This window comes from Cervus canadensis, chromosome 3 (assembly GCF_019320065.1).
Source record: "Cervus canadensis isolate Bull #8, Minnesota chromosome 3, ASM1932006v1, whole genome shotgun sequence".
In the NCBI taxonomy this organism is placed as follows: domain Eukaryota; kingdom Metazoa; phylum Chordata; class Mammalia; order Artiodactyla; family Cervidae; genus Cervus; species Cervus canadensis.
Genome location: NC_057388.1, coordinates 93,742,809 through 93,756,373, shown reverse-complemented (window position 1 = coordinate 93,756,373; position 13,565 = coordinate 93,742,809). Strand labels below are relative to the sequence as shown.

General features: G+C 48.4%; 1 protein-coding gene across 1 annotated transcript in view; it reads right to left on the bottom strand.

The window, feature by feature from the left end:
- Positions 1 to 14: 14 nt before the first annotated feature.
- The window catches only part of STRA8 (stimulated by retinoic acid 8), a 29,347-nt gene continuing 15,796 nt past the window's right edge, over positions 15 to 13,565 (bottom strand). Inside the window, 2 exon segments of the mRNA XM_043462344.1 lie at positions 15 to 146; positions 3,353 to 3,464. Coding sequence (XP_043318279.1) covers positions 72 to 146; positions 3,353 to 3,464 — 187 coding nt within the window. The 3' untranslated portion in view covers positions 15 to 71.

Genomic DNA, 13,565 nt, shown 5'->3' with positions numbered 1-13,565 from the left:
TTGGGCTGCCAGAACTCAAAACCGGAGACCACCAGCTTCCTCCATCCCCTCCTGCTTCCAGCCCTCCTGCATCACAGATCTTCATCGTCAAACGTCTCCGTACACCTCAACATTATCATCTCGTCATCGACAGGAAGGTCTGGCTCCTGCAAAACACAGGTAGAGGAGGATTCAAGTTTTATTTGAGGGCTCCAGGCCTCAGGTGGGGGAGATGGCCCCAACATCTCAGGCATGCCTCCTCCCTCTGCTTCTCCCCCACATCTCTTCAGCGGTATCTTCTCCTCCAGCTTCCAGCCAGGAAGTTAAGAGCAATGAGGGGCAGGGAGTCCATTTCCATTTCACTCGACTCCGTACTCTACAGTCTCCAGAAGGGCTTCTCCTGGATACAGTAGAACTGGCTTCTCTCCTCTCCTGGGGATTTCTAAGATCCCATGAGAGAGACAGGGGGAATCTTAAAGCTTTATCCAAATACCCTCAACAGAGGATGATGAATTATACCACAATGCACCCACCCGTGGAATACCATGCAGCTGCTTCCAATAAAAGGAAAGGGGTCCTTCTCTGTGGGATACTCTATTTTAAAAGAGCAAGGTCCAGAGCAGTGTGTATGGTGGGCTGCCACTTGTGTTTAGTGTCTGTGTGCTCAGTTGTGTCTGACTCTTTGCCACCCCATGGACTCTAGCCTGCTAGACTTCTCTGTCCATGGCATTTTCCAGGCAAGAATATTGGAGTGGGTTGCCATTTCCTTCTCCAGGGGATCTTCCCAACCCAGGGATCGAACCTGGGTCTCCTGCATTGCAGGTAGATTCTTTACCACTAGTGCCACCTGGGAATACCATTTGTATTTGATAGATTATATAAATATCTGCAGAATATTTTTGGATGACTGTATAAGAAATTGGTCATGATAACTGCCTTTGGGGAAGGGAATACAATAGGAACAAGGGACACTGGTAGGCGAGAGACTACATTTTCTTTGTATATCTTTTGGTAACATTTAAACTTTAAACCATGTTCATGGGTTAGCTATTTGGAGATCATTTTGAAAAGACAGCATTATGTTAATTTAGCAAGCGTTTCTCATTCCCTTAATGATGACACCAGCTAACCTCCCTGATTCCTCATTAACTCTTCCCCTAAAAGTACATTCCTGGGTTTGTGTTCTTCCTGAGTATCCCCACTCCAGCAGAAAATCACCCCTGTAATTTGTTAGCCCTGCTCGTTAGGGGTTGATTCCCTTGGGCCTTGGGAAGCACCCCTAATCCAGCCAACCATCTCATGGATGTGGGACCAGATTGGGGGTGATTCTGAGAATGAAGCCTCTTCAGCTCCAGAGAGAATTGTCCTCACCTGCTGTGCCCTCCTGATAGGGGTGGGGCACATCAGAGCCAGGGTATCCAAGAGGGGGAAGAACTGGTCAAAGGAAAATCACCCCGACCCCTTGTTTAGGGTGAGGATGGTGGCAAAGGTTGAGAAAAAGGGGAGCTGGAACGTGGAGGATGCCCAGAGGCCAAACATCTGGGGAGGGAGCCACACACTGGAGTCTGTCACAGTGTGCCTGAATGTCATTTTGAGTGTCCTACTTCCTTCAGTCAGTCAGTTCAGTCACTCAGTCGTGTCCGATTCTCTGCGACCCCATGAACCGCAGCGTGCTAGGCCTCCCTGTCCATCACCAACTCCCAGAGTTCACCCAAACTCATGTCCACTGAGTCAGTGATGCCATCCAACCATCTCTAGGCCCCTGAAAATGGTGATGAGGGACTCTTCAGCTGCAGATCTGTGAAATTGCTAGCCTGCAAGAGGTGTCTGCTGGGACTGGGTGCTGAAGTGTGTTGAGTAGCATTCCCCCCAGTTCATGTCCACCTGGAACCTATTTGGAACTAGAGTCTGTGCAGGTGTGATTAACTAAGGCTGTAAGCGGAAGTCATCCTGGATTTGGGGTGTGCCCTCGATCCAAATGATAGGTGTCCTTACAAGATGAGAGGGACAGAGAGACGCACAGAAGATGGAGGCAGTGATGCAGCTACAAGTCCAGGGATCTCTGGCATTGCTGGGAGCCTACCGGGAGCTAGGAAAAGGCAGGAAGAATTCTCCCCTAGAAGTTTCAGAGGGAGCATGGCCTGTCAACACCGAAACTGGGCCTTCTGGGAAAATAAATTTTTGTTGTTTTAAGCCCCTGAGTTTGTGGTAATTTGTTACATCAGTCCTAGGAAACCAATACAGGTACTAATTAAGTTTCATCCAACCACCTCCCTGAAGCCAACAGTGCGGGATGAACGGGGAAGAGAATGCAGCTGCCCTCTTTACACACCCTGTACCAAGGCCTGAGGCCTCCTGCATGAGGACACTCTTGGGCAGCTTGTTCAAGACACAGATTCCTGGGGCCACATCTCACAACACTGAATGGAAATCTTGGGTGTGGGGACGTCAGGAATCTGCATTCCAGGGAGCTCCCAAGGTGAGTCAAGTCTGAGTGCCTCTGCTTTACATGGGCTCCAGTCCTGCCAGTTCTTTCTTTCCTGCAATGTGTAGAGTAACGAAGTGGGGAAAACAAAGACTGTCCCATCCATCCACTCTCAAAGCCTTGGTAAAGTGACCTGACTTCACTGTGTCCAGAGAAAGGGACTCAGTGGTCAGGGCTGGTGGCCAAGGGTTGGTGGGGGGGTGCAGAGAGCAAACTGCAGGGAAGGGCCTTGGCTCCAAGTGGTCTCAGCAGAGGGAAGTGAAGGGTGAGCAGGAAAAGGGCCACACTGAAAGGCTGCCCTGATTATTTTTGGCCATTTTCATCACTATCACATGCCTTTTAAAATAAACAGCTATATTTTTGCTAAATCAGTGGGAAAATCCATGGCTCTGAATCTGAAAGGAGCTGTCTCCTTGGCAGCTCATGAATAACCCCCTCCCTCCATGGAAATTTCCAGGAATGCACCTTCTAACCAAGACCCCCACAATGCATGTCACTGTGGGCTGCAAAAAGCAGAAATTAATATCCTTCAAAAGCTGACAGCAAATATTACCCCAGGGTCTCAGAAAATGATGAACTAGTTCAGCCTCTCAGAAAGGCATCAAGGAATCACACATGTAGGAATGCCTGCCAATGGCCAGGCCTCTGACGTCTGGTCCCTGCCTCAAGGTTCCCAGGCTCGGATGTGCCCTGAAGAGCATCCCTCTGCCTTTTCCCTGTTTCCCTGGACATGCTCCTTCCACAAGATGCATTAGATTGAAGTCACCTATCCGTGGAAGAACGTCCCCCGTGGTGTGAACTGGGGGAGCTGCAGCCAGTGCGCCCCTCCAGAGCCCACCATCTGACAGGAGGCGAGCCAAGGCCTGACTGCACCCTGCTCCATCCTACCTGCTTGACCTGAGTGTTAACACAGCAAAGGCCTTTGAAAAAATCGATGATCTGCACATAGAGCTGAAACATCTCCTCAGGATTTTTTGGGTTGCAGACGGCCAACGTGGAGCTAACGGCAGAAAGGAGGAAGAAACAGCATTTAGAATCCTGTTTACCTCCACTTTGTCGTTGCTGTTCAGTCACTAAATCGTATGTGACTCTTTGTGATCCCATGGACTGCAGCACGCCAGGCTTCCCTGTCATTCACCATCTCACGGAGTTTGCTCAAATGCATGTCCATTCGTTCAGTGATGCCATCCAACCGTCTCATCCTCTGTTGCCCCTTCTCATCCTCCCCTCAATCTCCACCTCTAAAAATATCTGGATTACAATGAGAATCAAACACTCTGAAGCATGCAGCTGAGCCCTCCGGTGGCCCAGCACCTTCTGTGGAAGGTTTACACCACCCCAGTTCCAGCATCATGTCTAGAAGCTGCTGGGGAAGCAAGACTACAGGGAGGCTGGCCCATGGGTCCTCGTTCAGTGTTCTGAGCTGTGGCCTGGGGAACAAGGAGCAAGATCTCCTCTCTGCCCAAAGTCAGGCTCTGCTCCCACCCGTGGCTGCCCAGGCTCAGGAAGCCCAGGGCATGATCAAGTTCAGTCCCTTGACATGCCTCTGCTCAGAAGGTCTAACATGAAACGCCAGCCCTGGCACAGACGGAAGGCTGCCCTGAAGATTTTTTTCCTGCTGTTTCCTGGGACAAGGGGAGAAGCCCACCAACGGGACCGTGAATCAGGCCTGGACAGCTGGTGGTGCTTTGACCTCACTTCACTTTTTTTTAATCCCCTAATTGGTTGTTTTCTGTTCCATCAGCAGGGTGAGGAGTTAACAAAATTATTTGTCAAGTACACTTTGGCCACTTTTCAACCAAATTGTGTTCACAGCCCAAGCCCAACAAAGAAATAGCAATGTCTGTCTCCAGCCGGTTTCAGCAAAATCAAACTCTGTACCGCCGGGAAGAGTCACCATGGAAAATTGCTTTGAGATTTCAGGCAAGTCTGGCTGGGCTGGGGGTGGGGGAGAGGGTGGCAGCTGAGTTGCAAATACTGCAGTCTGATCTGCCTGCAGGCTGCCAGGGCTCCTGGCTGGAGCCACAGGCCTTAGAAAGAATGGAGATGTTCTTTGGGATCATGAGAACAAGAATTCACCTCACTCACAAGGCAGAAAGACTACATGTTCTTGCTTCTTTAAAAAAAAAAAAAATGTATTTGGCTGTGTAGGTCTTACTAGCAGCACACAGGATCTAGTTCCCTGACCAGGGATCCATCCCCAGCCCCCTGCTTTGAGAGTGTGGAGTCTTAACCACTGGACGACCAAGGAAATCCCTTCTTGTTCCTTTGTAACCAGGTATCTGAGGGGGCTGTGCCTTTAGGCTGTAAGACCACAGCTTTTCAAAGTAGCAAGGAAATTTTAGTCCTAAACTCTCTCTTTCTGAGGGAACAAAACTGTTTTTTATGTGTGTGTGTGTGTTTAAAAAAACCAAGCTGCTTCTTGTTTTAAAATCTCCCCAGATGCTCTTCTGACTTCAGGGGGTCATCCCCTCCTTCTACATCCTTCCCATCAGCACTGTGAAAACAGCTCCTCCCTTTGTGCAACTCAGAGACCCTGTCCCTCCCTGCCAGGCTCAGGCATGGGGCCTGTTGCCCCGTTGGCCCAGGCTCTCTGTGCCCCAGAGCTCCCTGTCCACCTCTCAAACCAGACTGACTGCTGTGACCCACCCACGGCCACCTCACCCCAGGAGACAGTGCAAACCACCAAGAGTTGACAACTCTGGTTGATGTATCTCAGCCCTGGACCACAACGGAAGAACTGTCTATGCTGAAGAAGCCCCAGAGAAGATCCTTCCCAGGGCAATGGCACAATCCTAGGACCAGCCTCTTCTGAATTGCAGGAAAAATTGGATTTCCAAGAACTTCCACTGAACTATGCTCCCCTCTGAGAGGCTGCAAGGGAGAGGGTCCTAAACACCCCAGCAGGGACACACACACACACACACACACACACACACACACACAGTCTCATACCCCTCCTCACCTGGGGCTAGATGTGCCCGGAGCTTCACTTTTGTCCAGGAAACTTGCCACATCAAAGGCATCTTCAAAAAGGATCTGAAAGAAACCATAAAACTTCACGTGTTAGAAATCCGCCACACTCTGATGTTTGCTCTGGGCTGCCGAGGGATAGAAAGGCTCCCTACCCCTTGTCCCCAAAGGGATGCATGTTAAAGATGAGGCCCAAACCCAGGGTCTCTGCTTGGTGACCTTTACAGGGGATGAATATTAAGTTCTTGCCCACCCAGAACACACTGCCAACCCCAGAGAGTGGCTGAGAAATGGGGAAGCACTGGGGACCATGGTCTCCTCTTTTTAAAGAGGGTGGGAGCTTAGGTGGGAGAGGCAATAGCCAGAGGTGAGCCTCTGTTTACATGGGAAAGGGCTCATCTACACCGCCTGAGGGACAGACTGAGCCCAGGATCCACAATCTAGTAGTTTCATGCCAGGGGAACAGAGGTTAAGGGGTCTCTACGGTTAGGTTGCAGAGAGCCCACTCCCAGGGTGGATGTGCCACAGTCAACCCATGTCCCTGCCCCACCCCCACTCCGCCTTGGGAGTCCCGTGCAGTCACACCAGTCACCTGGGGTGCTTGTTAAAAACACGGATTCTGAGCCATCCCCTTGAAGACTCGGATTCAGTGGGTCTAGAGTAGTAGCCAAGCACCTATCTTTTAACTAAATTCCACGTGAGAACCATGGGGAGATCATGGAGGGTTAACCATAAACAAGTGACCAAAGGGCAGAGATTTGAAAACACAAAAATAATCTGTGATAAAGGATGCAATCCTTAAAGCAGGAACTAGGCATCCTGGATAGGTCCTCCCCACACTGGGCTCATCTGTAAGCTGGCAGGACAGGGTGACAATAGTTTCCCATGCCTGGCCCTGGAGTCTGGGAGGCCTCCCAGGGAACGTGGTATCCAGGGCTGTCCACTGGACCACAGAAAAAGCTAGAGAATGCCAGAAAAACATCTGCTTCATTGACTACTTCAAAGGCTAAAGCCTTTGACTGTGCAGATCACAACAAACTGTGGAAAATTCTTAGAGATGGGAAACCTCTAGATCACCTTTACCTGCTTCCTGAGAAACATGTATGCAAGTCAAGAAGCAACAGTGAGAACCGGACATGGAACAACAGACTGGTTCCAAATTGGGAAAGGTGTACGTCAACACTGCATACTGTCACCCTGCTTATTTAACTTATATGCAGAGTACATCATATGAAATGCTGGGCTGGATGAAGCACAAGCTGGAATCAAGATTGCTGGGAGAAATATCAATAACCTCAGATATGCAGATGACACCACCCTTACGGCAGAAGGGAAAGAGGAATTAAAGAGCCTCTTGATGAAGGTGAAACAGGAGAGTGAAAAAGCTGGCTTAAAACTCAACATTCAAAAAATGAAGATCAAGGCATTCGGTCCCATCACTTCATGGCAAATAGCTGGGGAAACAATGGAAACAGTGAGAGACTTTATTTTGGGGGGCTCCAAAATCACTGCAGAGGGTGACTGCAGCCATGAAATTAAAAGACACTTGATCCTTTGAAGAAAACCTATGACAAACCTAGACAGCAGAGACATTACTTTGCCAACAAAGGTCCAAAAAAAAGTCAAAGTCAAAACTATGGTTTTCCCTGTAGTCATGTAGGGATGTGAAAGCTGGACAATAAAAAAGACTGAATACTGAAGAATTGATGCTTCCTATCTGTGGTGCTGGAGAAGGCTCTTGAGAGTCCTTTGGACACCTAGGAGATTAAACCAGTCTTAAAGGAAATCAACCCTGAATATTCATTGGAAGGATGATGAAGTTGAAGCTCCAATGCTTTGGTCACTGGGGTGTGAAGCGCCAACTCATTGGAAAAGACCCTGCTGCTAGGGAAGGATAGAAGGCAGGAGGAGAAGGGGACGACAAAGGATGAGACGATTGGATGGCATCACCGACTTAATGGACATGAGTTTGATCAAACTCCAGGAGATAGTGAAGAGCAGGGAAGCCTGGCGTGTGCAGCGCATGGGGTCACAAAGAGTCGGATACGCCTGAGCAACAACAAGGGCTGTTCCCCCAGCGTCAGAGGCGCCTGGAGGTTCTCTGGCTCTAAGACTCCCCAGAGAGGCACCGGACCTCTCCTCAAAGAAACCACCTGCTGAGGAACGTTTGAAAAGTCAGGGCAAAGCAGGGGGGTGGCGCCATGCAAGCTGAATGTCTTGCAAAGCACTAGATTAGGAGCAGAGAAGCAAAGAACTGCCCGCTCCGCTAGAGCAGGGAGGAGAGATGCGGCCCCAAGTGGGAGCAGCAGCCTTCCGCGGCTGTCCTAATTCTGGAAGACCAGCGGAGGAGCCCACCTTGATCTCAATGCTCAGCGACCGCTAACGCGCACCAGCACTCTGCTTGGCTGACCATGGCCGGCGCTAACAGCTTCAACTTCAGCATTTACAGTAAAGGCATGGGTACCTCCTCTCTATTCCCCAACGCTCTGTGGGGTGGGAGGGAACTGACCCCCCCCCACTCTCAGGTCTTGGCCCTGATTGGTCCAAACAGAATTCTATCTCGGTTTTTCATTGGCTCAATTACCTGGCAATCTAGCAAATTCTGACCAATGAGAGGGAAGGAGAGGCATGGTGGAAATTTCTGGAGATGTTCTTCCTTGATGCTTAAGAAAGAGCCAGAGGCAGTCTTTTCCCTTGCCTGACGTAGAGGATGTATGGATGTGAGAGTTGGACTGTAAAGAAAGCTGAGCGCCGAAGAATTGATGCTTTTGAACTGTGGTTTGGAGAAGACGCTTGAGAGGCCCTTGGACTGCAAGGAGATCCAACCAGTCAATCTTAAAGGAAATCAGTCCTGAATTGACGATGGACAGGGAAGCCTGGAGTGCTGCAGTCCATGCGTCGCAAAGAGTCGGACACAACTGAGCGACCGAACTGAACTAAACTGATGTAGAGGAGAAGGAATAATAACTTGATTGCTACTGGCCGCCGTTCCACAGTTTTACCCTGTGCGGGAAATGGGAGGGCGGGAAAGGTGAGATGCCAGCCTTGAGAGGAGGCAGAGCAGGGAGAAGGGAAGAACCGAATCTGCGGCCACACGGCCTAGAGACATAGCGAAAGTCCTCCTGCCGCGGGCCCTCCCGGGTTGGGCAGAGTACATCACCTCTTGGTTTAATGAGAGAGTACTTGAAACTGAAAGAATCTTAGTGGATACAGCCTTCTAAGCCATCTCTTCTGTAATCCCCATGGAAAGGCCAGGAAGGTAACAGGAGAAAAATAAATGGTTCTGTGGTTGTGCATGTATGTCAGGAAAATCAGAAACGTACTGCGCCAGCATCCAGAGAGCACCTCCAGGTGGCTGCGGGAACCCTGCTAACTTGCCGGGGCGTCTCCAGGCACAGATGATGGAGTCATTCCTATCCACCCTCCATCCCACCTGTGGGTCGGCTCACCTCCTCAGGGGTGGAGACGAGCGAGCAGCTGGCTCCCTGGCTGTCAACCCCGCTGTCCTTCATGCTGTCCTCGGCACAGGCCGGCTCTGGATAGGACCCCACGAGGCCGCTCTGTGTCTGCTCCCAGGCCTGCAAGAGGATGGTCTTCATCTCCTCCGAGAGGATCTGCCAAAGATGGGAGATGGCCGCGGACACGATGGGGAGCGTCACCTCCTTGGAGGAGATGATCTTGTTCCTGATCAGAAAGTCCATCGTCTGCTTGTAAAAGTTGAGGTACCTGCAACCGAAAGGGCAGTGACCCCCAGACCTGAACGCAGCGGCCCGAGGTCCCCCAACCCCAGGCGGCTCCTCGGGATCCCGTGGTGGGGAGGGGGGCGGTGAAGAGCACAGGCCTTGCCCCGCACTGTGGTTCACCAGGGACTCAGCCTCATTAGTCTCCGCCAGCCCTGACCCTAGCAGTGCAGAGCCAGCTTGGGGGCCACGGGCGACTTAGTTTTGTGTTTTGGGGTCCCTTCTAAGTCCTCCCAGCGCCCTCTGCGAAGCTCACTGTCAGACAGAAGAGAGGATGAGAGGAAGGGCAGGCTGACTCTCTCACCAGGGGAACACGGCTTCAAATTTAGAGCCCAGGAATGTGCAGACATGATAGGAGCCCGCTTAAATTTGGAAGCTGTGGAGTAAGCCTCTTTCTGTTGAGCCAACTCCTCCAAGCCCACATACATGGATGTGTCCGGCCTTGAGTTTGCGAAGGAGCAGTGAATAGCAGGTGGAATCTGGGCTAGCCATTCACTGCTTCCCTTGCTCCAAGACCAGTAATGCTGCGGGGGTGGGGAGGCACTTTAGCCCTCAAATCACACCAACAGACCCCCACAGTGTCACCCCAGATAAAGTCAGTCTAAGGAAACACAGTGCATGTGCTGTGCAAATGTGGTTTCAAGACTATTTCTCTAGCCCCTCTGCCAACCCCATCCCCGAGCCCTTCCTGTGTGGAAATCTGGAGGGCCCGTGACTCAGGGCCTGTAGGGTGCTCCCGCTGGAGCACTTGTCCCCTTCCCCACGGGCACCAGGCCTTTCACACCGTTCAAATTCCAAGAGATCTGGCAGCAAGGTGACGGAGGAGTTTAAGAGCTCCACTTTTTTCTCCTCTTCCTCCTCCACCTCCTCATACTCTTCCTCCTCTTCTTGGTCCTCCTCCTCCTCCTCTTCTTCCTCTTCTTCCTCCTCAACATCCTTCCCAGCTGCCTCGATGGAGCACCAAGTGTCCGAGCCTTTCCAGTTAACTTTATTTGACACCAGACTGGGGAGGAAATAGAAACAAGACAATTACAGGCTAATTTCCCTTATGAACATCAAGGCTGAACATTTTAATACAGTTTTAGCATATTTTATATATATTATATATATGCATAAGTGGGCTTCCCCAATAAGTGGGCAGGTAAAGAATCCGCCTGCCAGTGCAAGAGACACAAGACACACAGGTTTGATCCCTGGGTCAGGAAGATTCCCTGGAGTAGGAAATGGCAACCCGCTCCAACATTCTTGCCTGGAAAATCCCATGGACAGTGGAGCCTGGTGGGCTACAATCCGTGGGGTCGCAAAGAGTTGGACATGACTGATGTGCCCGAGCATGCAGGCAACATGGTGCTCTTACCCTACCTACCCTACCCTACATATGTATAAATACATTATGACCAGGTGAGGTTTATCCTAGGAATATAAGGTGGCTTATTCAAACTTTGAAAATCAATCAGTGTAGCTCACCATGTCAACAGATTAAGGAAAAATATTAATTTCTATATGTGCAGAAAAGCATTTGGCAAAATTCAACATTCATTCATGATTTTAAAAAACTCTCAGCAAACTAGGAATAGAAGGGAATTTTTTTAACCTGATAAAGAGCATCTATAAAAAGCCTATAGCTAACATCATACTTAACAGTAAAAGATTGTTTATCTGCCAAGCTCAGAAACAAGAGAAAGATGTCCTCTCTTACCACTTCTATTCAAAATTATGCTGGAGATTATAGCCCATCCCAAAAGATGAACCAAAGAAATGAAAGGTGTACAGATTGGAGAGGAGGAAATAAAACTGTCTTTGTTTGCAGACAATGTGATTATCTATGTAGAAAATCCCAAAGAACCTAAAAATATGTGGTCAGAACTAAGAAGGAAGCAAGGTTTCAGAATACAAAGTTGAGATACAAAAACCAATAGTATTTCTGTAAACTAGCAATGAATAACTGGAAATTGAAATTTAAAAAGTAGCATTTACAGTAGCACCCAAAACCATGGTTAAATATTTGGGTTTAAACTAAAAGCTCCACCTAGAAAAGAAAGCAATGAATAAACTGGACTTTAAAGTTTTTAATTCTGCTCTTCAAAAGACAGTTTTAAGAGAATGAAACAATATGACGCAATTTGGAAAACCAGGGCTTGTATTCAGAATCTCTTCATACTGACAGGAATAATCTCCAAGGCATCAGATTGAGTCAAAAGGCAAGTGCATCAGAAGATAACATAGGAGGGGTCTCAGTCTCTCTCTCTCTTTCTGTTTAATTTCAGAGTGGAAGAAGTCTTTCTGACTATTCACCTAACATCAGATGCCATTGTAGAGCGACAGATTAGACTTCAGTTTTGCATGGACAAGACAAAAAACAGAAATGCTGAAATAGTAAAACAACCAACCAAGGTATGATTGTTTGTAATCTATATACTAGAAGGAGAGCTGATTTCTCATGATATGTAAAGTGCTTCTACCACTAAGAAAAAGACCACCAACCGAACAGGAAAATGGGCAGAAATTAGGTAAAAAAAGCTTCCAGGAAGGGAAATACAAATGACCCTGAACAAAGGCACTTAAGCTTACTCATAATTTAATTAATTAATTAAAAATATAATAATTATAAAATGCAATTAATCTAGTCCTCTACTGGTACCACACTTCTAATTATTGCAGGTTTATAATAATTCTAGTGAAAAATCTTCCCTAATTAATATGATTCTGAAAGAAATTTAGCCATCCAGATGTGGGTGATACAAGTATTAATAAGATTTTAGTACATGATAGTGTTCATACGTTAAATCAGGAGGGAAAGCATGGCTTACATAATAAATGGGGCGTGGAGTCAATAGCTAATGTCTGCCTCACTGAGATCATCTCCCAGGCTGGTTTCTAGGTGGGGCCAGTCTGATTTGTAAAATATGGCCACAAATACCCTGCCACATATACTCAGTACACACACACACACACACACACACATGTGCGCACGCATACACACACCATTTGCCTCTTCCCCTCCACATGACCAAACAGTGTGGATTATGATTATAGGTGATTACACCCTTCTTAATACTTTTCTGTATTCTCACAGTGTCTACAATGTGAATTTAATTTAATCATTTCTCTCTTGATTATTTCCTTTAGGATATAGTACACATTTGCTGTTTTAAAAAACTGGAAATACAGAAAAGCACAGAGAAGACAATATAAGAAATTAGTAACCCCGCCCAAAATGAAGGGAAACAACATCACTTGGCCTCCACGGGTTCTCGGGAGCTTCTGATCACAAGCTGTGTGCAGTCCTCTTTTCAGACTGAGTAAGACTGTTTACACACGTACTCAGGTGCCTCCTCAGAGGCCGGTCTGAGCGTACACCGTGCTGGAAACACCCTGGGGCCACCAGAGATGACGCGGGCCCGGTCGTGGTCCCCAGAGTCCAGGCCGCGCTTGAAGCAGCTGTGCGGGCTGAGGCGGTGCAGGGCTTGGGTCACCCTCCGAGGGCGCAAGGACTGAGTCTGCACAGCGCACGTCCAAAGCTGCGAGAGCTAAATGTCCCCCGTGAGGTCACAGAAGCGCGAGACGCTCCTCAGTCAGCCTCTCTTGTCTGAGTGCCGTGTTACAAACGAGGTTCCCCTTTCAGCACCCCTTCCCCTTGCAGCACCTGCATGTACTACTTTTTCCTTTCTTCTCTGACATCCTTTTTAGCTTTTCTTAGGTTCCTGTGAAGCTAGAAGGTAGGCAGAGATTTGGATTTCCCTTATCTTCTTATGTATCTTTCAGTAAAACCATTAGGTAAGTTTTTTAAAAGCTATAATACTATATGAATACTGTGATCTCATTTCTCCACAAAATAATGTGCAAAATAGAAGAAAATAAGGATATTCTTGATGGTTAACATTGATTTTCTTTGAGTGGTGAGATAAGAAGTACTTTCATGTTCTTTTTTCGGGTACTTCTGTTCTTTTTGACATTTTCTGTTAATAAGTAGGATTATTTTTATATTTAGGAAAAATCCAATACATGTGATTAGGATAACACAGAGAAGAGAACTCTCCAGCACAAAGCTGTTCTAAATCGATAAGCAGTGTCTCTCACTCTGCTCTGCATTCTGGCGGGGAGGGTGGGCTGCCGAGCCGCAGCAGAACTGTGGTAGAAGAGCGGCACGTCCTGGGTCTCCTGGTGCTTGGGGCTCTTACCTGGGGTTTCTGGAGTACATGCTGGCATATTCTTTCTTGGCCTCCTCTAAGCTGTTTGCATTCCCATCCTCCAGGTTGAAAGACTCTATTAAGGAGTTGAAGGCAAGGGTCACAGGTGATAAAGTCGGGACTTGGTCCAGTCTCTCCTGCCTTTCTGGACTGTGTGGACCATGGGTGGTCGCTGAACCCACCCAGGTTCAGGGTTAG